Source organism: Leptosomus discolor, chromosome 9 (genome assembly GCF_034619465.1).
Source record: "Leptosomus discolor isolate bLepDis1 chromosome 9, bLepDis1.hap2, whole genome shotgun sequence".
NCBI lineage: Eukaryota > Metazoa > Chordata > Aves > Leptosomiformes > Leptosomidae > Leptosomus > Leptosomus discolor.
The window spans coordinates 18720132-18742952 of NC_141399.1; the positions used below are offsets into that span (position 1 = coordinate 18720132).

Below are 22821 nucleotides of genomic sequence, written 5' to 3' on the forward strand. Positions count from 1 at the left end.
GCAAGGTGAACTTGGCTTTCAATTTCAGCATTTCATACATGGCAACTATCAACTTCTTTGTATCTTGGGAGGAGCGTATTCGAGAGTTTGTCAAGCTAAATCACATTCCACATACAAAAAATACTAAGATAATATTGTTTCCAACATGTACACCAAACATTTACCAAGCTAGCTCTGTAATAATTAGATTAAACAATTAATTCTGGGCCAAAATCCAATTATGACTAATTTTTTTCAAGGGCCGCCAGCTTGGCAAAGAGCTTGGTAATAACCCAGTACATGTTTCTGAAAGCCGTGACTGGGGAATCCAAAGATCTGGAGAAGAGTTGCTCTCTGCAACTACCTGAAAGGAGGTTGTAGCCACGTGGGTGTCAGTCTCTTCTCCCAATTAATAAGCAATAGGATGAGAGTAAATGGCCTCAAGTTGTGCCAGGGGAGGTTTAGACTGGACATTAGGAAAAATTTCTTTACTGAAAGAGTGGTCAAACATTGGAACAGGCTGCCCAGGGAAGTGGTGGAGTCGCCATTTCTGGAGGTGTTGAAATAACGTGTTGATGTAGCACTTCAGGACATGGTTTAGTGGGCATAGTGGGGTTGACAGTTGGACTTGATGATCTTAGAGGTCTATTCCAACCTAATGATTCTATGATTCTAATCATGTCTCCATTGGTACCTTCTCAGATACTGAGTAAGTATTTTATTACAGTGAATAAATGTAATAAAAAGAAATTAACAAGTCAGCTGTAGTAACTCTGCAGAAATCAAATGCTGGTTATCGCTGGGGTCTATATGAGTTCTGGGGGTGCTCACAACCCCAAGTTATTCTAGCCAGGATGTTGTTGTTAATAAATGCTTTTTGAAACACAATTGTGCCCTGGAGAGGGCATCTTGAAAATGGGTATTTTGGACCATTTTTGTAGTCATAGGGTTGTGTTGCCAAAACTCATGCAAGTGTGTCACCTATACAAGCTCTCCTCCCTGTTACACTAAATGCTTCTGCATTGCACTAGCCCAGGGAGAAGGCAGGAGCCACCCTCTCCCCAGGAGAGACAAGAAATAGCAAGTCCCTGCCGAGCAGTTTCCCTTCCTTCTTTCTTTCTGCTCTTCAGAAAGAGCTGTCATCCTGCTCTGGCTCTGTATTGCAATACCTGTAGAAAAAGTGGAGGACTGGAGGAATCCTCCTCCTTTTCCCCAAGGCTTCCCCTGTGCCTTGGGCTACCTCCTCCTGTGCTTGGCAGAGGCTTCCTGCCACACACTTGCCACTGCCCTTTGTGTTTAGGTGGATGCAGATTTTAGGTGGCTCTAACAGCTTTGATGATGTTTCCTTACAGTCAGCATCCAGTGACAAGACAACAAAGACTGTAAGGACATTGCTGCTGGTGTCAGAGGTGCCCAGCTGGAAAGCACTGGGATGCCCAACGCTGCAGCCGTGCCCGCTCCTCCCTGGGGACCCACTTCTGGACGCAGCCAGACACAACACGGTCCTCTCATTGACCTCAGCTGTTCAACATGGCTTTATGGACCTCTGGGCTCTGGAGTCCCACCACCAGTGGCTCTGGGAGTGAAAAGCAACATGTGCTCTTCAGAAATTTCTCCTCTGGCTGCTCCCTTCTGCCGGGTGCTACCCTGCAATGTCACTGCCATGCGGCACAGGCACCACATCGATGTTCGAGGATGTCGTGTCGGAACCCTCTTCTTTCTGCCACCACCCAGCAGCCAAACCCCGGAGGGCCTCCAGCATGCTGCTCATGCTCCTCCCTGTTTTGCAATACCCATACTGGCAGCAGCCTCAGCTCCATTAAGGCCAAGGCCACCCTACTGCCCCACCTGCACCTGCAGCCCCAGCCCTGAAGATGCAGGCAATGCTGCTGGACCCCAGCACAGCACATCCTAGAGAGAGCACAGGGAGTCAGTAGCTAGTCGATAGTGTCTAATAGCATTGCTAAGAAATAGAGCTTAACAGAGTTGGTAAGAAACAGAGTAGAGTTGGTACCAAACAGTTGGAACACTAAAACTTTTCTAGTTGCCCCATCCTCTTTGCACAGCACAACCCCAGGGTGAGTTCCTATTTCAACACCCACAGACTACACAGAAGCAACCGGCCTGCCACTAGTTGAACCATTTTTGATTGGATCCCAATCTGGTTTCTTAGCAGTAGAGATTAAAAGCCAGGGTGAGGGCTGCATAGTACATGCTTGTTCCCATGACATCTATGAAAGAGAAGTCCTCTGTTCTGCAGTCATTCTCCCAAGGCTCACAAGTCCTGGGGCTCTTCATGTGATACAGCTGGGCCATAGAGCCATGGCTCACACTCCTCCAGCTACAGCTGCACAGGCATGTCTTTTCACCCCTATTGCTTTGGCTCCCTGGCTACTCCCCATCATTCCCCCTTTTCTCATCGTCTTCCCCCATTATCCTGCATCCTATGTCTTTTCCCATAAATTTTTCTCTTTTTTTCTGGCTTCTCTGAGGTGTTACACTCACAGACACCCCCCCACCACCACCCCACCCCCACCCCCCCCAGTCTGATGCACAGCCCTTGGTAGCATCCTGAGACACCACTGGTGTCACTGGGGGACCCTCCCACCCCAAAAACGTGCCACAGCAGAAGACAAGGAGATGCTTGCGGGTGCCTACCAGTTTTATTAGCAGCCCCGCAGTTGGGTTCCCAGCCCCACAGTGAGGGTGCTGGGGCACAGGGTGGTGTCACCCTGCCTGCCCTAGTGTCACCGGTAGGGGTGGGAGGGGTGGCAAGGTCACTCGGCGAAGCCCTGTGTGTCACAGCGGGGTCCCTGCCACTTGTTGTAGCACTGGCAGCTGAACTCCTTGGCCAGCTGCGAGATGTCGTCGCCAGACTCCAGGCTCTGGGCCACCAGCCAGGGCTTTCCGACTTGCAGGTTGATGGCGAAGCGGAAGGGGTCAAGGTGGAGGAAGCCCTGCTTTTTCTCCCGGCGCACGCAGCGGCCCTGGCCGGAGCACAGGCTCTGGCTGCACAGATCAGCGCTGGCTGTCACGTTGACAATGTAGTGACCTAGGGGCCCCTCCACATAGTCCTTCAGCCTCAGGCACATCTCCTGCAATGACACACAGTGTCACAGCCCTGCGCAGCCTGGGTCGGGGGGGGGGATCCCCGCGGGTGGTGGCGCAGTGCCGCCTGCCACACTCACCTTGGAGGTGCTGTAGTTGAGGCTGCCCCAGAGGATGATGCCAGCAGCACCCTGAGCTGCGCTCTCCCCAATGGTATTCATCAGGTCCTCCTGCACCCAAGGGGAGAGGAGAAGTCAATGGTGCCCAAAGACCTCGCACCACTCTGGCAGCCTCCCCAGTGCCAACCCATCAGCCCAAGAAGTGCCTACCGCCCCCATGTCCCCATCACCTGGGAGAGGAAGTCAACGGTGTGGTCGAAGGCAATCTGGGAGTAGGGCAGGACGGGGATGCCGTCCTTGAGGACTCTGCGCTGGACAGCAAAAGCCTCGGCCACACGGTGCCGGACATAGACGAGTGCCTTGTTGGTGCCATTGAAGGAGGGGGGCAGGTAGATGCTGGGGTAGAGTGCCCGGCTGCTCTGCCAGAGCCACGATAGCATCTCGTTCCTCTGCTGCTCCACCTCCGGGCACGTCCCAGTGTACGGCAGGCTGTCAAAGTCATTGTTGTAGCAGTTGGGGAACCCATAGAAACCCCAGTAGCCGTCAGGACGGAGAGTCTCACCCAGCTGCAGAGTCTGCTGCATGAAGTTGTGGGCACTCTGCTGAAACTGCTTCTTGGCCCTCTCCTTCACCAGCTTGGGGGGCCACTGCGGGTGCTGCTGCTGCACCAGCTCCTCCGACTTCTGCTGGTAGATAGCCATGGAGTCCCAGTTGCGGATCCACAGCGGGCGCCACTTCTCCCAGTCAATGACAGCCAGCCCACTGTAAGCAGGGCTGGGGAGGGTGACCTCAATGTCTCGGGTGGCCTGGTCGAGGTGGGCCTGCAGGCTGGCATTTTGGGGGACCCCCCCATTCACTGGCACCCCATCAGCCGTGTAGTAGGGGAGGAGTCCCAGCTCCTTGCTGTAGAAGAGGGTGATGTCCTGCCCAATGAAGGACTGGTGGTCGTTGGCCAACACATCGAAGACCTCCAGGTTGAAAGGGACATTGTACTTCTTGGCGCAGCTCTCGGTGGGGATGTTCCAGATGGTGACAAAGGGCCGGTTGATGAGGACAGGGCCAGGCCCCCCACTGCAGGCCGGGGCAAGCAGGAGCAGCAGGAGGACCCAGCAGGACCACCCCGATTCCATGGTGCTGGTGGATGCAGGATGGGTCCCGGAGCTGCCTGGGGAGAGCCAAGAGGGGCTGAGATCTGGGCAGACCTTGACGCTTTTATCCCCAGCCCAAGCTGGGGCCAGCATTATTCCACACCCCTGTCCCCGAGTGGTGCCAGTCACCCAGGGTCACCTCTCCCACCTCCTCACATGGAGTCCCTAAAGTTATCAGCAGCCGGAGCCCAGCACAGTGGCCGCGGAGGGAGGACAGCGTGTGCCAGCGCTGGTGAATGACCGGCAGCCGGCCCTGCTGCGGAGGAATGCGCAGAGTCAACACCCGATGACGGGCTGGCGATGAGCTGGGTTGGAAAAACAAACAGACAGGGGGCGGGGGGCAAGGTCACGGTGACGGGCCTGGGCTGCGCCGGGCGGGCGCCGCTGGGGAAGTGCAGAGCATCGGCCGTGAGATGGCAGGGGGAGGGCACTGCTGGGAGGAAGCTCATAGCATCGGACAGGACCCGGTGGGACACAGCCCGGGGAATGGTGGTGGCACAAGATGACACGGTGCGGGGACACTCACGCGTGGGGCCAGCAGCCACGGGAGGGCACGGTGCGAGGGCGCGCACAGCAGCCGAGGGGTGCTGGCAGGAAGGTGACCGTGCCACGCAGGGTCGGGCGTCCCGGCAGGGCCAGGAGGTGCCCACGGGCACGCCAAGGACGGGGCCGCGCCGGCACGGGAGGGGAGCCCCGCTCGGGGACGCTGGCGGCACAGGGGTGTCCCCGTCCCGCAGGGCTGCGCCCACTCCCGCCCGCGGCGCGCGCGCCAGTATCTCCACGCGGCTGTCCCGGTCCCGGGGGGTTCCGCCGCCGCTGCCCGGATCCTGCCGTGCCCATGCTCCGCGTGGGCGGGGGGTGTCTCCGGCGGCAGGCGGGGTCAAGGAAGACCGGGAGGGTGTGGCCAGGACGGGGACGGAGCCCGGGCAGAGGCGAGGCGTGGGCGGAGCCTGCTGTAAGAGGCATGGCCAAGGGGAGAGCGAGGCAGCCCCGCGGCAGCCTCCACGTGGGTGGCCTGGCCCCGGCTGCCCCCCGCGGCTGCGGCCCGGCCCCACCGGAGAAGCCCCGCAGCACCTTCCCCGAGTCCTCCTCACCCCCACCCCAGGGAGGCCATGCCTGGGAGGAGGGTTAGGCAGCAGTAGGGCGACCTGTGCCCCCCCCCCCCCAAAATCAGCCCACAACCCACTCACACTCTGCCCAGCTTTATTCGAGGTAAAGCACTTTGGTGTGGGGCAGTGCACAGGGGCTCAGCACCACACAGCACCCGCCCCCTGCCCCCATGTCCCCCTTGCCCCCATCCCTCTCCTTACAACAGGAGAGGGCCTCCCACCCCCCACCCCCCATCCATCCCTATGGGGGGGCACCTGCACCACAGCAGGGAGGGCAGAGGTGAGACAACCACACAGCTCTCCCCCCAGTGAGGGGCAGCCCCCCGCAACGAGCTGCCTCTCAGGCAGGGTAGGGATATCTTAAATAGGTCCCCTACACTGTCACAGAAATGGGATGCCAGGAGGGCCAGTTCAGTCCAGAGGGGTTAGCACCAGCTTGCAAGCAGCAACAGCACCCCAAGTCCCAGTGGTGACAGCGGGTCAGGGGCATCACTGCGGGGGTCAGCAGGCACCTGGCAGCTGCTGCCCTGCCAGCCCTGGTAGCAGTGGCAGCGGAAGTGGGTCCGTAGGAAGAGGGTGTCAGCAGGGGACACCTGGCCCTCAGCCCAGAAGAGGGGGCGCTGGGGGTCATCCCCATCCCGGCGCCGCAGCTGGAAGCTGGTGGAGTTGAGGTGGAGGAAGACATCAGCAGTGCTGTCCTGGCGCAGGCAGCGGCCGCGGCCCTGGCACAATACTGTGCTGCAGCGCTGCGCTGCCGTCGTGACATTCACGATGTAGCGGCCCAGGTCCCCCTCCAGGTAGTCCTTGAGGATCTGGCATGAGTTCTACGGGAGAGGAGGCATGTTGAGGTACACCAGGGAGAAAAGTACCCCAGATGGAGAGGACACCCCAATCTCAAAGCCACCAGTCCCTCTCTGGGAGCAGGTGACCCCCCACCCATCTGAAAGCATGCTGACCCCAAACATACCCGGTTTTTGGTGTAGTCTGCATCACCCCAGAAAATGGCCCCAGCTGCACCCAGGGCCGCGCTCTCTCCGATGGTGGAGATCAGGTCTGGCTGTGGGAACAGAACCTGGTTAGTGCCCACAGACCCACACAGCACCCACACCCCCCAGAACAATGAGCCCCAAAGAGCCCACCATGGGGTCAGGGAGGCAAGACCCCATCTCTGCTCCCTTTCCCTCGCGGAAGAGGGGACTGTCCCATCTCCTCAGGGACAAAGCTCCACACCACCACCCTCCTCCTCAGGGGCTAAGTCAGCACAGTGCAGGGGCTATGGGCTCACGTACCCCTCAGTCCTGACTGCCAGGACCCAGGAGTCCTGCAGCACTTCCCAGGCGATGGTGACCACTGGTGCTAGTCCTGCTGCCAGACATCTTGCCCATAAGTGGGGCAGTTTGTGCCACCCCATCATCCACCGACAGAGGGGAGGGGCTGAGCTGAGTGTCCCTACTGTGACTTCGCCTACTTGGAGGGAGGGAGTCAGGGCTAGGCACCCCTCCTGCTCCCTGGGGCCAGCCCAATGCCAAAGGGTGCAGCTCCCCACCCCATTCGGAGACAGTCAAACCACAGGGTGCCAGTAGCACTGTGAGGGCAGACAACAGCCTCCGGAGTCACCCCGCTCAAGGGGAGAAAGATGGGACATGGGCAGAGGGACCACCTCATCTGACCCCAGAGCCCAGGCACCCAGGGACTGGGACAAGGACATCCCAGTGGTGCAGCCCTACCTGGCTCAGCACGTCCAGCTTGCGGATATAGGTGGGCCGGGTGTAGACAAAGACAGGCAGGGAGTAGCCATCGTGGTGCTGCTGCGAGATGCGCATGGCCTCCACCACCCGTGCCCGCACGAACTTGCGGCTGTTGGGGGTGGAGGCCAGGAGCAGATCGAGGTAGATGGAGGGGTAGAGAGCCATGCTCTCCCTCCAGAGCCATGCCAGCTGGTCATTACGTGTCTTCTCCACATCTGGGCACTGCCCGGTGTAGCTCTCCTTGTTCTTGCTGTAGTCATGGTTATAGCAGTCGGGGAAGAGGTAGAACCCCCAGAGCTGCTTGGGTCGGAAGCTCTTGGCCACGCGCAGGGTGCTCACCATGAACTGCTGAGCAGCCGACTCGAACTCGAACACCGCCTGCTTGTTCACCTCCTCACGGGACCAGGTGGGCTGCCGCTGGCGCACCAGCTGCTGAGACACCTCCCGGTAGACATCCTTGGGCTTCCAGTTGCGAGCCCAGATGGGCCGCCACTCTTCCCAGTCGATGACGGCCAGCCCCTCCTTGGCCGGTGAGCGGATGTATTTGCTGATGCCCTCGTGGAGGCGGGCGAGGTGCTCAGACAGGCTGCTGTTTTGGGGGACACCGCTGTTGATGGCCACGCGCTGGCTGGTGTAGTAGGGGTAGAGCCCCAGGCGCTCCTTGTAGAAGATGGTGAGGTTCTGCCCCACGAAGCCCTCATTGGGGGAGGCGTGCAGGTCGAAGAGGCTGAAGTCGAGGGACACTTGGAAGCGGGGCTTGCAGTCCTGGGTGGGCACGTTCCAGGCCACCAGGAAGGGCCGTCGGGTGAGCAGCGGGGTGGCTGCCGGCTTTTCAGGGGGCTGCCAGGCCAGGGCCAGCAGGGCCAGCCAGGGCACAGCCACCACCACCGCACAGTCCCCGCGCATCCTGCCCAACGGGGGCCCGGGGGCAGCTGAGAGAACGGGGATCAGGAGGGGGGTGCAGGCAGGGGGTGTCTCTGCACCCCCCCCCCCCCCAAGGCAGACCCTGCCCCCTCCCCACAACTCCCGCCCAGAGCAGGAGTGTCCCGGAGGGGTGGGGGCAGAGCCCCCGTGGGCTGGCTCCCGGGAATCCCGGTCCCGAGCGACTCCGATCGCTCTCCTCTCCCTGCTCCCCCTCGCTCGCGATCTCACTCCCCGCCGCTCCCGCTCCCCCAGGTGCCGCCGCGACGCCGCCTTTGTCTGAGACCCGCACACAAAGCGCCGGGGCGCGGCCCCCACGCTCGTCTCGTCTCGTCTCGTCTCGTCTCGCCCCGCTCCGCTCCGCTCCGCTCCGCCGCCCGGTCTCACAGCGGCTCACACCACCCACCGCCACGAACTCCTACCAACGATGCCTCCCCCCGCCGCCCGCTTTAAACCTCCCCGGCGCGCGCCACCCGCGGGGGCGCCGACTCCCCGCTCCCACCGGCCACGCCCCGACCGCGGCGCGCCGGGGTGGCGGCGCGGACCATCGCGGGGCTGCGGGGGCGCGGATCGGCAGCGGACCACCCCCACCCACACACACCTCCGTGGGGCCTCGGCACCGGGCGAGGCGTAACACCCCTCCGGTCCCGCAACGGTTGGTACGGCCCGGGAGACCCCGCCCCCCGCGCGGCGGAACGGGGCGGGGCCGCGGGGGTGCCGGCAGGGGGCGCCTCGGGGGGCGGGGTGGGAGCAAGGAGCTACGGCGCTCGGCGGGGTGGGGGGGTACCCAAAACGGCGGTGACCCCAGGACAGCGGTGACCCTAAAATAAAATAGTGGTGTCCCCAGGATCACGGTCACTCTAAAATGGTGGTGACCACAAAACGGTGATGACCCCAGGATGGTATCCCCTGGATGGTGGTGACCTTGCAACTGTGGTGACCCCAGAACAGGGGTGACCGCAGCATGGTGACCCTAGGATCATGTTGCCCTGAAAATGGCAGTGACTCCAGAGCGGTGGTGACCCCAGAATGGTGGTGTCCCCAAGGCGGTAGTGTCCCCAGAAGAAAACAGCAGCGTCCCCAGGGCAATGCTGTCCCTGGGGCGGTGCCGTGCCGGGCAGGACGTCCTGTGTGGGGCCTGGGCAGTCGGTGTTGCTGACTCAGCCACAGCCCCGCGGGTTTCCTGCCCGGTGGGGACAAGGGGGGCCACGGGGGCAGCAGGGCTGGGGGTGGGTGTCCTTCCCGGGGTGCCGCCGAGGCTCTGGCAGGTCCCCCCAGGCTGGCAGTGGTCAGGGACCGGCCATGTGGCAGTGCCCATGTCCTGCCTGTCCTCTGCCTGCTCTGGCCAGGGCAGGCCCCAGTGGGCTGGGGGCCATCGGGTGACTTGCAGAGGAAGCACCGGGGCCAGAGCATGAGGGTGTGCCGAGGCCGGCGGGGGAAGGAAGCGAGGCTGAATCTGCGGAAGCACTCCCCAGCCGCCCGCCAGCTCTCTGGGGAGCAGGCGGGAGCACCAAGCCCAGCATTGTTTGGTGCTGGACCCCAGTACTGGCAGTGCCAAGCCCAGGGCTGCAGGCACCCACAGATGGCTCCAGTTAGTAGGATCCACTTGGGTGTCAGCTTTCGTGGTGAAGCTCCCACAGAGAGGGTGGTGGTACCGCAGAGTGTCCAGGCTGGCCACTCTGTATCTGGGCTGCACCCCATGGCTCTGCCCAGCCTGCAGGCAACGCTGGGCACTGGCTGGGAGCAGGTCAGCCACCAGCCAGGCGTTGGCTGTTAAAAACCTCGGGGGATATTGCAGGGAGCCAAGAAATCCCAGCGCCAGTGGGCCTGCCCTTCCCCTCCGGGCAGTAAACAGGGTCCCTTCACTGGCAACAGCAATGCCTAAAATTTTCCATCCTCCACAGCCTCGTGTCCTGAATGTAACCAGCCCTGCCGGAAGTGGGGTAGCTGGACGGGTCACAGCTTTCCACTGCTGGGAGGGCTGGAAGTCTTTGACGCAATGCAGCTTCTCGCTGCCACCCCCTTGGGAGGGCTCAGCATCGCCTGCCTCCATTTCCCTGCTCCCATCCCACAGGGAAGACCCTAGATCCTGGAAGGAGGTAGCCAGAGAGATCCAACCTCCCCTCTCCCATCTTGTCCCGCTGATGGCAAGATGATTTTAAGCCATTCCCAGCCAGGCACAAGAGTGGAGAGGGGCGCGGGGCAGCAGAGGCGGGCACTGAATCCCTCACCAATACTAGATAATGGGGCGTTAGTCACACCCCCTCATGCCAGACAGGTCTGGGCAAGATGTGACAGGAGATCGGTGTGGGGATGGAGCAGCCGTGGGGCCAGAACAACAGGTTGGCACCCGCAAGCACGGCCCTACCCCACGGGCACCAGGAGGGGGACTGGGGTGGCCACAGCAGACATGGAGATGCTCATGGGGCCAGTGGGCCACAGCCACTGCCTCCTTTAACCTCACCAAGCCGTAAGGCCTTGCGCAGCCACCCAGTCCCCCTCGAGGGCACCATGATCCATTGTCCCTCAGGTTGGGGCCCCAATGGATCAATGGGCAAAAGTCCCACAGCCTCATCGCCTGCAAGCCAAAGTGCTGGCAGGACACACCACTCCACTCACTCTCATTACAGCTTTCGTCAGCAGCTCATTTCCTAGCCGGCTTGTGCAGAGGAAATGACGAGAGGTGGCGGTGGCTGCAGGAAAACATTTGCAGGACACGGGGCACCAAGTCAGATCATGCTCGCCCCACGGACAGCCGGCACCGCTTGGGGGACAGGCGGGCGGCATCCCAGCACGGGGTCACACCAGGTTTAAGAAAGTCATCAGGCCTCAGTGATTAATGAAGCACTGATTTGGCAGTGATCTGGCAGTGATTTGGCAGGGCAGGCGATGAAGGAGCAGACAGGCAGATCCTCCCTGCTGTGGGGCTGAGGCAGATGGACGGGAAGAGGTTGGCTTGAGGCTGGGCTGCCCATGATGCCCAGGTCCCTTGCTGCCTCCCAGGTCCTTCCAGAGCTCCCTCCCCACATGGAAGGGGAGAGGGGCCTGAGCTCCAACTCTACTGGGCTGAACAAGAAAATGACACATATTTATATCAACATATTTTTAGTTCTACATTTAAAGGACATCAGCAGCTACGAGCAGAGTCACAGCCTGACAAAGCCACCAACTCCTGCCAGCGCCATGTGCCAAAACAGAGCACCTGGAAACAGCCACAACTCACAGTTCCTTCACCACCAGTTCCACCAGGTGTGCACAAACACTCCCCCTTCCAAAAAAACAGGGGGCTCAAAGTGCCAGTGGCAAACAGACCGGCATGGCAAAGCCCACCTCCCCTCAGCTCTCCAGCATCTCCTTCCTCTGCCCACGGGCACAGTCGCCTGCCCACCTGCCCTCCCCAGTAAGACAGCTCTTGGATTTACAGGCTCTACAAATAATTTTATTGAAATTTAACAAAAGTGGACAGATGCACCGGTAGGAAGGACCATAAATAGTGTATGTTTCCCAAACCCACAGGTCCTACCCACACGCTAGAGGAGCAAGGAGCCTAGTGTCGGTGAGTACGGTTTGGCTACACATCCACACGGGAAAGCACAACATCACACAGAAATCATTAAAAAAAAAAAAAAAAAAAGGAAATTTTCCTTTTTTTCACTTGCTCCAATACCACAGTGGACACAAATACTATTTACAGCGACCTTCACATTTTTAAGATCCCTCCAGGTGCTCCCAAGGCCCTGCTGCCGCAGGAGGGCTGGAGGCCGGCAGAGGGGAGGGGACCCAGGGGCTGGCTGACTGAGGGACCAGCCTGGGAAGAAGCAGGGCAGGACGCAGCTTGTCAGCAGCCTGTGGAACTTCACTCCCGCTTGGGTGACACAGGGTGTGCAGGAGAAGGCGTGCTTTTTGGGGGAAGCATGTTTGATGCCCTGGGGGAAGGGCAGGCAGCCTGTCAGGGAGGACAAAAGCATCCTTGCTAAGCTGGTCTTGGTCTCTACACCCCCCTGGGGTTCGGGCCCTGCCTTGTCAGCAGATTTTTGGCCAGTAGCCAGGCAAGGGGCTCCCTGTTGGGGCAAACAGCACTGGCCCCTTCCCCACTCCTCCTCTGCCTTCCTCCATACCCGAGGCGGGTTCAGCGCAGCTTCCCGCGCCCTTGTACAGCAGTGGGGCAAGGCAGCACTGGCAGCCCTGCCACAGCTTTCTCTCCTCTTCCTGGGGACAGCAGCTCCTGCTCTCCTGCCCTTCCCAGGGAGATCCAGCCCGGGAGAAACTTGAGAGCAGGTGGTGCGAATAAGAAACACTTCAGTGGGGGATTGTTTTAAGACAAGACTCTTTCAAGCAAGCTGGATGGAGAACAAAAGATGGCAAAAGAAGTGCCCAGCATCACAGTGTAGACGAGCTCCCTGCTGGAGCCCTGCCCTCCCGCTTCCCTGCCCGGTGGCAGCCAGCACATCCGCTTCATCCTCCATGCTTCACCCTCTGTCCTCGCTCCTGGCGACAGGAACAGTGGGTGGGGGGACATGGAGGGAAGAGGTGGTGACAGGAAGACAGCAACAGCCACGCCGCTGTTATCTCCCTGAAGCCAGGAATGTGGCCCTGCGCCCAGGCGGCTCTCGGTGGGCATGGGGATGGATACATCCAACATAGATGCCGACAGGGCTGGCGGCCAAGTGCCAGCAGCTTAAATTAAAAATCGAGGTAGCAAACGTCTGAAGTGCTTAGAAAGTAAGTAAGTTCTGGAACGAAAGAGGAGGAAAGCCGAGCTGGCTGCTGTGGGGAGCAGGCTCTGACCCAGTTTAAAGCTGTGCCCACTGCCCCGTGGCTGGTCCTCCTCCGCCCGCCCGGTCCAGGGGCAGCTGCGCAGGAAGGCAGTGGCTCCCAGCGCTGGCAAGGGGCGGTACGGGTCAGGCCTCTCCCCAGCCCTGCAGCAGCTGGCCCAGTGCCCCAGGCCCACACACATGGGTGAGAGGTTTTCTGGTGCTGTCAATGCAACCTTGACCTTCTCAAGCAGGAGGGAAGAGGAGAAAGGAGCAGGACCTTCCAAGATGGAGCAGAAAGCCTCCCTTTAAAGCGCATCACGTTTCTCCTCCTGCCGCCAGCTGGGATGAGGGAGGAACCATAGTTCACATTGCCAAGGAGATTTCCAAGCCGGGGCACGCACACCAATCGATTGTTTTCAGGAGACGGGGAGGGAAGAGATGATTTCCTTCCTGCTTGGCTCTGTCAAGGCTCACCCCACCAGGAGGTACGTTCAAGACGGCAGCAGGGGCAGAGGATGTTACGTGGAGACTTTGCCCAGCAGCCTGGCCCTGCAGCGGGCAATGGACAGCACTCAGAGGGAGCCAGCTTGCTAACAGGGCAGAGCTGGGGACCTCGCTGCCACCAGCAGTCACCACAGACCGCAGAGATCTCCTGCGGGCAGAGGGACTGCAGACAGGAGTGAAGCCAATTTCTCCAGAGCCGGCATAAGTGGGGAAACACAGAGGAGGAAGAAACCGAGGTCCAAGATAGCGGCATCTGATCTCCATCCCCTTCCCAAGAGGAGCGCGGCACCCAGCTGGGTGTGCTTGGAGAGTGGCCACCCCCTCGACCTGCCCCATTTATCCTTCACCAATGGACCCAGCCAGGGAAGCATCATGTAACACCCGCGTCAAGCAACACACTGCAATGCTGACCATCTAACCACCGGGCCCGAGGGACCTTGGGGTCCCAGGCAGCGCGTTACCTTGCCCTGGCTCTCCCTGGGCTGCATACCTGAGAAGCAGGGGATTTTCTCTGGTGAGAAGTGCAGGCTCGCTCTCCCTTTAACAGCACAAACACAGCAGCTCATTCGCAGTTCCAGTTACCCATCAAACGTCGGCTAGAGGCTACAAAAGGTATTTTAGTCTTCTGACTCAAGCGAGGATGTTTTTAAGCAGTCGTTGCACAAGGTCACCCATCTCCTGTGAGAAGCACTAGCCAAGCCCAGCCCAGCCTGCTCCGTCCCGCCTCACGTCCGGGTGAGGGGAGAGCCGCTGTCCCCGCTGTGCACCCAGAGTCCTTCTCTGGTGGGAACACGACGCAGCCTCGCCTGCTGAGGCTGGGGGCGGTGGGGCAGGGCTTCCCGCCTGCAGGCAGCAACGTCTGGGGACTCACACCTCGCAGATGATCACCGGGAAATCCACGTGAATGCGAGGGTGCTCTAGTTTCACTATGCCCTGAAAGAAGAGTCAGAGTGGTGAGCGGAGGAGACCACCAAATCACAGCCCCAAGCCCTTCAAGTCACCCCGTATGACAGAAGACACCATGCCCTCGAGGAACAAGAGTCCATAAAGCCGCCCTGACACCAGATATGCTTGAACAGCAGCACACAAAGTGAAAGCACTTTGCCCTTCAAACTCGACCCTGGAGAGCCAAGGGCGGCATGGCTGGCTGCCACACATGGCGGGTCCAGAGCTCAGCAGGGCGAGAAACGAGGGAGCTGCTCTGCCAGGCACTGCTCGTGCAGCAGCTGGTGCATGACTGGCAGATATTGGCTGTCTGGGCTTTTCATCCGGCACCTTTCATTCAGGGGATTTAAAAGAATGAAAAGAGCTCTCTCAGAGAAAGCAGCCAGGGCAGCTGGCGCACAAGAAAAGCAGCTTTCTATCCAGAGGGGGGGCTGCTGAATGCATGCTCCCTCCATGCCAGCTACAGGCGCCTTTCCCATGCTCCGTCCGAGCCTTCTCCTGTTACAGCACTGGGAGGACCCGCTGACAGGTGGGGGGCTGGGGGTGGAGGGTGGAGCAGGGGCTCAGGGCTGGGCCTGCACTCGCAGAGACAGAGAAAAGCCCAGGCTAGTGAAGGGCTATTTAGTGCCAGTATCTGCTCTCTCCAGCTCAGCCGAGCTTTCCAACTGGGTGAGTTTCAACTCACATCGAGCAGGGTTAGGAGACAATCCCACAGCCCAAGCCTGCCTTTGCAAGAACGCCAGCCTGGGAAGTGGTACCAAATCTTTCCCCCTAACTGCCTGCGTAGTGCCCAGAGAGGTCCCATCCCACCGGGGCAGCTGCTCACCCCTCGGAGCACACCAATGGCTCTCCCCAGGTGCTCGCTAGAGCCATGCCCTTCTGCTTACTTAGGAAAGGCTCCTGCAGGGTCTCTCTCCAGCCCCGGTTTGATCCTCCCTTTTCTGCATTTATGCCTCCACAAGCTTCCCCACATGCAGGCTATCCTTCTCCCGCACCAAGACCCTCAATGGTGTCCCGGCCCCTGTGGGGGCCCAGTTGCTTATTTTAAGAGGAGACTTTTGCAATGAGGTGCAAAACGCATAGCTGTCAACACCGCCGGCACTACCAAGTGGCTGGAGGAAACGTGCGCACTTGCGTCAGTGAGTAACGGACCTTGGCTGCTGCTCCTGAAGCCAGGGCCTGGCCCTCTGCAGTGATGTGACACCAGCTGAGCAAGTGCAGCACCCTGCACCTTGGGGAAGGTGGTCAGTGGTGGGACACCATGGCCGTGCACAGCTGCCCGGTGCTCTGCACCCCACAATACACACCCAGCTAAGCCATCTTCCCCAGCCTGGCAGCTCCAAAGGGCTGAGATGCCGCTTCTCTCTGGAATGGGGGGGGCTGAAGGCTGTCACCAGCTCTCCCTCTCCTGCCACAGCTTCACTAAGTGACACGGGTGTGAGTCAGGACGCACAGGAGCCAGGGCTCTGAGGCAGAAGCTCAGGCGGGAGCAGAAAGCCTTTGCCTTCCCAGCAAGAAGATACCCGAGGGAGAAGGCCCATGGGCAGGAACTCCTGAAAAGCCAGGACGTCAGCGTCACTGTAGCACTTTGACAGTCACTTTCCCCTACCCTTCTCCACACGCTACCTGAGGTATCAGGTTCTTGTGGATCCTCTTCAGCTTGGCGCGCTTCCTCCCGTTCTTGGTAACGATTGTCTCCTCATAGAACTCGTGGGCGAGATCCCCATCCTCATCGTAATACATGGAACTGCCGAGAGCAGAGGAGAGGCGGCAGGGTAAGAGCCTGCCGACAGCTGCCGGCTTCCTGCGCCCCGAGCAGGGCATGGAGCTGGGGCAGGCCGGCACCACCAGTCCTGTGGGGGCTGCGGCGGCCACTCGCTGCCGGCTCAGCGGCTGCCGCGGGCTGCCCTCTCGTCCTCCGGCGCCCCGCGTTAGGCCAGGGCCTGCGTCCCCCGCCATGCCGGTGCCGGTGTTCGGCCACGCCCGCCCCGCCCCCCCCGGCTGCCATGGCAACCTCCCCCATCCCTCCTCGGCCTCTCACCCGCGGCGTGTGAAGACGAAGGGGGTGGCGGCGCGCGCGGCCCGCGCCCGGGCCAGGGCCTGCTGCCCGCCGGGGCCCTCGGCGCCGCCGCCGCCCGCCGCCGGGGAGGCGAAGGGCCACAGCCCCCGTGACTTTGAGCCGCTGGCGCCCATAGCGGCGGCGGGGGCGGCGGGAGCGGGGCGGGTAAGGGAGGGGGCGGGGGGTGGGGAAGCGGCCCGGAGCCGCCCGGCGACACCGACCGAGCGCCTCCCTGCGTGCGCCGCCGCCGCGCTGCGACACTTCCGGCGCCCGCGATGCACCCCCGCCACGTGACCCAGGAGGGAGGAGGTGCCTGCATCACGTGAGAGCGGTGCCGGGCGGGCCTTCCTCCCCGCCTGGCGCCGGCGGGAACACTGGGGCAACGGGTTGGAGCACCGCCGCGGCCTCGCACCACGTGCGTGCACTACAGCCCGATGGCACCAGGGGGTCCTCGTCTCCCTTCCCGCCCCAGCCCCCCCCGCCAAAGACAGGCCGCAGGCCAGGCCTCGTCACCAAGATGCCTTTATTGGTGCTCGACGCCCTACTTCCCCCCAGGGACATTTGCTCCCCTGGGAACACCCGCTCGCCCAGGGACACTTGCTCCTCCTGGGGACTCCCACTCTCCGGGCCAGCCCCATGGGGGCTGCGGCGGCCCGGTAGGTCCCAGGGTGCCCTATTCCACCCCACCCCCTGGTGCCCCCACCTGCCGGCAGGCAAGGGTCTCGGCGCACTGGCTGGCTGTGGGCGTGGGCGGTGCAGTCACCCCGGCATGCGCGTGGCCAGCACCTCCTGCATCTTCTGGCGGCAGCGGGCGTAGCGGTGCCGCAGCCGGCGCACATGCTCCTCCTCCTCCCGCTGCAGGATGCGCAGGAAGTTGTGCAGCTCCGGCAGTGTGAAGGCATCCCACTGCAGGCACAGTCTCCCGTCGCAACGTGGACGTGGCATGTCCCCCCCATGGCCACGTCCCCTGGGAGGTATGGGTGCCGGTCCCCTCCCTGTCCCCACACTCACGTTCACCTCCCCAGTCTCGTTCTCCTTCAGGACGAAGCTGAGCACCTTCTCACTGGGGCCAGCCAGCAGCCGCAGTCGCAGGGGCTGCTCCTCATCGTCCAGCTTCCGCAGGTACACTGCAACAGTGGCCACATGTCACAGAGGGGGATGCCATCACGAGGACATCACCACCATGGGGACACTGCCAATATGGGGATATCACTGCCACTATGGGGACACTGCTGCTACAGGGATGCTGCTACCAATAGGGACACTGCCACTATGGGGACATCACAGGGATGCCGCTACCATGAGGATGCTGCCTCTATGGGGACATCAGCATGGGGGACATTGCTGCTGTGGGGGACACTGCTGCCATGGGTGACAGCCCCACAGCCACTGGGGACCCTGCCACCAAGGAGGATACTACTGCAACAGGGATGCTGCCATGATGGGGACATCGCTGCCACAGGAGACACTGCTGCTACAAGGATGCTGCCACCACATGGATGCTGCTGCCCAGGGGAGCTACCACGATGGGGACACTGCTGCCAGGGAGGACACCGCTCCAGGGAGGACACCGCTGCCATGGGGACGCTGCCTCCAGAGGGAACACCACCACCATGGGGACACCACTGCCACAGGGATGCTGCTACCATGGGGGACACCACCACCCTGGGGACATCGCCACCACAGGGCCACCACCACCCAGGGGAAGCTGCTACCACAGGGATACAGCCACTGCTATGGGGACAGGGCTTCCCTGGGGCGCTACCTTGGTCATCCTTCTCGGACCTCTCAAAGAGGGCGAACTTGCGGGGGTTGTCAACGACAGTGAACTTGCGGAGGAGGGCGTCGATGACCTCGCTGGCGCGGGTGTGTGAGAGGATGTGCAGGTGCTTGACGGTCCCCTTGGGCAGGTAGAAGGACGTGCGGCGCTTCACCCCCTGGGTCCGCAGCCCTGACCGCCCTGCTTGCAGGGAGGGCACCCGCTTGGTGGCCGGCACTGAGACAGGACGCACCAGCTTCAGCTGCACCTTGATGAAGCCAGTGTAGGAGCCGTCCTTGTTCTGGGAGACATCGGTGGGGGGGTGAGCGGGGCCAGGGCAGGGCACCATGAACCCCCCCCCCCGGCCCCATGCCAGCCCCATACCAGGCTCATGAAGAGGTTGCTGTTGATCTGGCTGTTGTACTCCTTGATTCGCTGCTCCACCTGTGCCTGGTCCAGCTCTGCCTTCTCCCACTCGCTGGGCTCATCCTGCGTGACAGCGGTGGGCTGAGCAGCATTGCAGATGGGGGGACCCCTCCGCCTGTCCTGGCGTGCAACCACCCCCCCAGCCCAACCTGAAACACCGGCTGACGCACACACTGGTGGTTGCGCGGGGTTGCGTCAGCCCAGCTGGTGCTGAGCTGGGCTGTGACGGGGAAGCACAGCTGAGCTCACCATGGCCCCAGCCCTGCTCCAGGGACACGGCCACCATCCCCAGCCCTCGTCCCTGGGGCTGCAGAGATGGGTGAACCCACCGTGAGGACACCCTGGGGTCAGACGTCCTCTCCCAGCACCCCAGATCAGAGAGGAGTCCCTGAGGCAGAGCAACAGCAGCCGCCAGCCCGGCACCGGAGCAGCAGGGCAGGCTGGGCGCCCACAGGGAAGCCTCGGGATTTGGGGCAGGAGGGCTGGGCTGGGGGTGCAGCCCGCCCGTGCCTCCGGCACCCCACTTCAAAGTGCCAGCCCCACACAGGGGGGACCTAGGCGTCCTGGCCCGGCGTCCTCGCCACCAACACCCGCTAATGAGTACTTACGTGGGGCCACGGAGCCGCCGCGCAGAGCTGCATGTGTCCCCACAGCACCATGGGGCTGGGGACCACACGGGACTCCCGGCCCCCGACAGCCACCCCACCGCGCGCAGGCACTGCTGGACCCTGCTGGGGTCCCTGCAGGATGGGGACAGCTGTGACCCTGCCCCGGGGGGGGGGCTCACTTCGACATCCCCAAGCACTGTCCTTTGCTCCCTCCGGGAGCACCTCCAGCCCCGGGGTGCCATGGGGCGGCAGTGCCAGGCAGCAAAGCCCCGTTTACCCCACTGTGCCTCGCTCGTCCCACAGCCAACCGGACAGGGCCACCCTGCCCCATGGCATGGCCGCCCTTGCCCCCACATTTATCCCACAGCAAGGCCATGCTCACCCCCAAGACAGGACCGCCCGCACCCCATGTTTTCTCCAGGGCGGGACGACAACTGGCCCTGCACCAAGGCCACCCTCGCCTGCCCGCTCAGCACCCAGCCCCGGGGTGGGGAGGTGCGCTCCCCCGCGGCTGACGTCCCCCCGTCCCCCCGTGACGTCACGGCTGGCGTCCCGGGACCGACCTGGCGGCGGCGCGGGCGGCGGCCGAGGGAGGTGCGGGCGGTGTAGAACAGCTCGGGCTCGGAGTCGGAGTCCTCCTGGCTGCAGTAGCCGCTGCTCGCCGTGCTGCCCCCCGTGCCCCCCGCGCCGCCCCGCCGCAACGCCAGCGCCGCCGCCTCGCAGCCCCCGGCCCCGCCGCTCCCCGACCCGGCCACGGGCACGGAGGCGGCGGCGGCCGCGGCCCGGCCCGGCCGCCCCACGGCCCCGCCGAGCCCGCGCGCACACGGGGACACCCGGCGCCGCGCCAGCCCGGCCGGCCCCCGGGCTGGGGCCCGGCTCGGTCCGCTCCCGCCTCGGCTCAGCCCGCTGCCAGTGCCGGTCCTGCCTCGGCTCAGCCCGGTCGTCGTCCCGGCTCGGCTCAGCCCGGTGCCGGTCCCTATCCCGGCACCGGTCTCTATCCTGGCTCGGCTCTGCCCAGTCTCGGTCGTCGTCCCGGCTCGGCTCCGCCCGGTTTCTATTGCGCTCCCTGTCCCGGTCCCGGCTCGGCTCGGCTCAGCCCGGTCCTTTATCGCGGTCTTGTCCCGGCGCGGCTCAGCCCGGCGCCTGTCGCAGTACTGCCCCGGTCCCGGCTCAGCGCGGTCCCGTCCTTGCCCCGCTCTCGGCCTCAGCCCCGCCCCGGCCGTGAGGCTGACGCGAGCCGGGGGCGGCGCGGCGCGGTCCCGCTTCCGGCGGTGATTTCACCCGCGGCCGGCGCCGCCCGCCCGGCCCCGCCTGAGCCCCGGCCCGGCCCGGCCCGGCCCGGCGAGCACGGCCCGGCCTGGGAACGGCACGGCACGGCACGGCACGGCACGGCACGGCGCGGTGCGGTGCAGCACAGCACGGACACGGCACGGCACGGCCCAGGCCAGCCCGGCTCGGCTCGGTGCAGCCTAGCCTGGCACAGCACGGCACAGCGTGGTTCGGCACAGCCTGGCATGGCAAAGCACAGCAAAGCCCCCGGCGCGGCTTGGCACAGCCCAGCATGGCACAGGCAGCCCGGCATGGCTTGGCACAGCCCAGCACGGCTCAGCCTCCCATAGCACAGCCCAGCCCAGAAATGCTCGTCACAGCCCGGCATGGCACAGCCCATTATAGCATAGCCTGGCACAGCATGGGCTGGTACAGTGTGGCACAGCCCAGCCTGGCACGACATGACATGGCCTCACGTGGCACAGCCCGGCACAGCCACCCCCAGCCCAGGCAGCCCCCATGTTGGCCACCCCCCGCCCATGCCCTCCGTCACAGACACGGGCCGGGCCCTACCACGTTGGTGTCCTTCTCCAGTGCCTGCTCAATGACGTTGTCCTCATCACTGGCACCCGGGGGGCCGCTGCAGTCCAGCCGCACCAGGGCCCGGCACCGGTAGTGGCAGGTGAAGCTGCAGTCTGGGGACAGGGACAGGACCAGTGTCACCACCACAGCCCTGGCTGTCAGGGTCAGTGACTCCTGGGGAGGTTACTGGTGCATGGTGGGGCAAGGGCTGGTGTGGGGTGCCAGTACTGCTGCCTGGTGCTGGCTGCCTGCCCATGCTGTGCTGGTGCCGGTGCTGTGCCAAGCTGCTGGCTGGCATTGCGGTGCCTGTACTCCCTGCCTGGGCACCTGATGGCTGGGATGCTCAGTGCCCGGCACTGGGATATCCACTGCCCAGTACCAGGATGCACAGCACCTGGTGGGGGTAGTTGGTCCCAGGCTGCCCGGTGCTGGTGCCCAGTACTAGGATGCCCATGTGCAGTGCTGGTGCCCGATGCTGGGATGCCTGGTGCCAGGTGTGGGTAACCAGTGCAGGGACATGCAGTGCCTGGTGGGGGTATTTGGCATGGGGCTGCCCAGTGCTTGGTGTGTGTGCCCAGTACTGGGATGTCCAGTGCCTGTTGGCAGTGATTGCTGCCCAAAGGCCTGGTGCCTGGTGTGGGTGCCTGGTACAGGGATGCCCAGTAATCAGTGGGGGTGCCTAGTACCAGGATGCCTGGTGGGGGGTAATCGGTACCAAGATGCCCATGCCCGGTGTCGGTGCCCAGTACTGGGATGCCTGCGCCCAGTGCTGGGATGCCCAGTACCTGGTGGGGGTGCCCAGTATCAGGACGCCCACTGCCTGGTGTCTGCCCAGTACCAAGATGCCCATGCCTGGGCGGGGGGGGGGGGGGGGGGGGGAGGGTGTGTGCCCACTACCGGGATGCCCGGTGGGGGTTCCCGGTGGCAGAGTGCCCCGTGCCCGGCGGGGGTGCCCGATGGTGGGATACCCCGTGCCCGGCGGGGGTGCCCGGTGGCGGGGGGCGCGGCGCGGTACTCACGACGGCACTGGAGGCTCTTCCTGCCGCCGCCCCAGACGAAGTCCCCGCAGAGGTCGCACCAGGTGTGGAGCCCTCGGCGCCGCGGCTCGAAGTGGTGCCCGGCGCCCGGTGCCGCCGTCAGCCGCGGGTCAGGGTGCGCGCCGGGGCCGGGGCCGGGCCGGCGGGCCGGGCTGATGCGCAACGCGTTGGTCCGTTCCAGGCGGCCCCGGCCCGGCCGCGGCTCCTGCTGCAGCTCCCGCAGCTCGATAAGCTCCATGGCTCGTCGGCCGCGGGCGCTGCGCGGCGGCGCGGCGGGGGCCGACACTGGGGATGGGGCCGGGGCGGGGACCAGGAGGGGCCGCCCCGTCCGGGTACCGCGGGGGAAACTGAGGCAGGAGCGGGGGGGAAGCCGCGGAGTGTCCCGGGGTCCCGACCGCCACTCCCGGTCCCGGCAAGCCCGACGGGGCGGGCTGGAGGCGGGGATGAGGTTCCGCAGACGCGGCCGGGGAAGGGGGGGCCCCGCTCCGGCAGCCCTGCTCTCTCTGCCACCTCTCCCAGGACCGGGGCAAGCGGGGAAAGAGACTGGGGGAACCTTTGGCAGCCGGCAAAAAGCAGCCAAAGCTCCCCCGGGGAGCGACGGGGCTGCGGCCGGATCGAGTGCAGAGGCTGCAGCCGGACTGAGATGGCTTCTCTGTCTGCTGTCGTGGCTCCTGCAGCTACAGCACTGGTGCAAAGCCTGTTTTGGGGTGTGTGGGGGTCTCAGGCACCGCATCAGAACAGGAGAGGCACAGCAGTGCTGGCACTGTTAACCTTTCCCAACCATGCTCCTACCACGGCTCCAG

At 63.3% G+C, this 22821-nt stretch overlaps 4 protein-coding genes across 4 annotated transcripts; all 4 read right to left on the reverse strand.

Moving 5' to 3' along the window:
- Nucleotides 1–2756: 2756 nt before the first annotated feature.
- Nucleotides 2757–4315, reverse strand: HYAL1 (hyaluronidase 1). The gene is made up of 3 exons (XM_086470116.1): nucleotides 3377–4315; nucleotides 3168–3257; nucleotides 2757–3074 (listed from the first exon to the last, which is right to left on the reverse strand). The coding sequence occupies exons 1-3, from the start codon at nucleotides 4274–4276 to the stop codon at nucleotides 2757–2759; spliced, it is 1308 nt and encodes a 435-aa protein (XP_086326242.1). The 5' UTR covers nucleotides 4277–4315.
- Nucleotides 4316–5828: 1513 nt separating this feature from the next.
- Nucleotides 5829–8057, reverse strand: HYAL2 (hyaluronidase 2). Its single transcript, XM_086469971.1, has 3 exons — nucleotides 7131–8057; nucleotides 6371–6460; nucleotides 5829–6227 (listed from the first exon to the last, which is right to left on the reverse strand). The coding sequence occupies exons 1-3, from the start codon at nucleotides 8055–8057 to the stop codon at nucleotides 5829–5831; spliced, it is 1416 nt and encodes a 471-aa protein (XP_086326097.1).
- A 3432-nt stretch (nucleotides 8058–11489) lies between these two features.
- On the reverse strand, nucleotides 11490–16471 carry TUSC2 (tumor suppressor 2, mitochondrial calcium regulator). The gene is made up of 3 exons (XM_086469866.1): nucleotides 16320–16471; nucleotides 15905–16025; nucleotides 11490–14266 (listed from the first exon to the last, which is right to left on the reverse strand). Exons 1-3 carry the CDS (start codon nucleotides 16469–16471, stop codon nucleotides 14201–14203), a joined length of 339 nt encoding a protein of 112 aa, XP_086325992.1. The 3' UTR covers nucleotides 11490–14200.
- A 625-nt stretch (nucleotides 16472–17096) lies between these two features.
- RASSF1 (Ras association domain family member 1) lies at nucleotides 17097–22256 on the reverse strand. Its single transcript, XM_086469761.1, has 6 exons — nucleotides 22001–22256; nucleotides 20973–21094; nucleotides 18481–18585; nucleotides 18103–18397; nucleotides 17349–17464; nucleotides 17097–17243 (listed from the first exon to the last, which is right to left on the reverse strand). The coding sequence occupies exons 1-6, from the start codon at nucleotides 22254–22256 to the stop codon at nucleotides 17097–17099; spliced, it is 1041 nt and encodes a 346-aa protein (XP_086325887.1).
- Between the last annotated feature and the right edge of the window lie 565 nt (nucleotides 22257–22821).

Bases quoted from the DNA above. Each gene is read 5' to 3' on its own strand.
- HYAL1 (XM_086470116.1), bottom strand. From the start codon at position 4,276: ATGGAATCGGGGTGGTCCTGCTGGGTCCTCCTGCTGCTCCTGCTTGCC. The intron at 3,258-3,376 runs GTGATGGGGACA...CCTTGGGTGCAG, and splicing joins CCGTTGACTTCCTCTCCCAG to GAGGACCTGATGAATACCAT. The intron at 3,075-3,167 runs GTGAGTGTGGCA...GTGTCATTGCAG, and splicing joins TCAACTACAGCACCTCCAAG to GAGATGTGCCTGAGGCTGAA.
- HYAL2 (XM_086469971.1), bottom strand. From the start codon at position 8,057: ATGCGCGGGGACTGTGCGGTGGTGGTGGCTGTGCCCTGGCTGGCCCTG. The intron at 6,461-7,130 runs GTAGGGCTGCAC...CTGTTCCCACAG, and splicing joins AGCTGGACGTGCTGAGCCAG to CCAGACCTGATCTCCACCAT. The intron at 6,228-6,370 runs GTATGTTTGGGG...CCTCTCCCGTAG, and splicing joins CAGACTACACCAAAAACCGG to AACTCATGCCAGATCCTCAA.
- TUSC2 (XM_086469866.1), bottom strand. From the start codon at position 16,471: ATGGGCGCCAGCGGCTCAAAGTCACGGGGGCTGTGGCCCTTCGCCTCC. The intron at 16,026-16,319 runs GTGAGAGGCCGA...TGCTCTCGGCAG, and splicing joins TTCGTCTTCACACGCCGCGG to TTCCATGTATTACGATGAGG. The intron at 14,267-15,904 runs GTAGCGTGTGGA...CTCTTCTTTCAG, and splicing joins ACAAGAACCTGATACCTCAG to GGCATAGTGAAACTAGAGCA.
- RASSF1 (XM_086469761.1), bottom strand. From the start codon at position 22,256: ATGGAGCTTATCGAGCTGCGGGAGCTGCAGCAGGAGCCGCGGCCGGGC. The intron at 21,095-22,000 runs GTGAGTACCGCG...CCCTGTCCCCAG, and splicing joins GAAGAGCCTCCAGTGCCGTC to ACTGCAGCTTCACCTGCCAC. The intron at 17,465-18,102 runs GTAGCGCCCCAG...CCACTGTTGCAG, and splicing joins GTCCGAGAAGGATGACCAAG to TGTACCTGCGGAAGCTGGAC.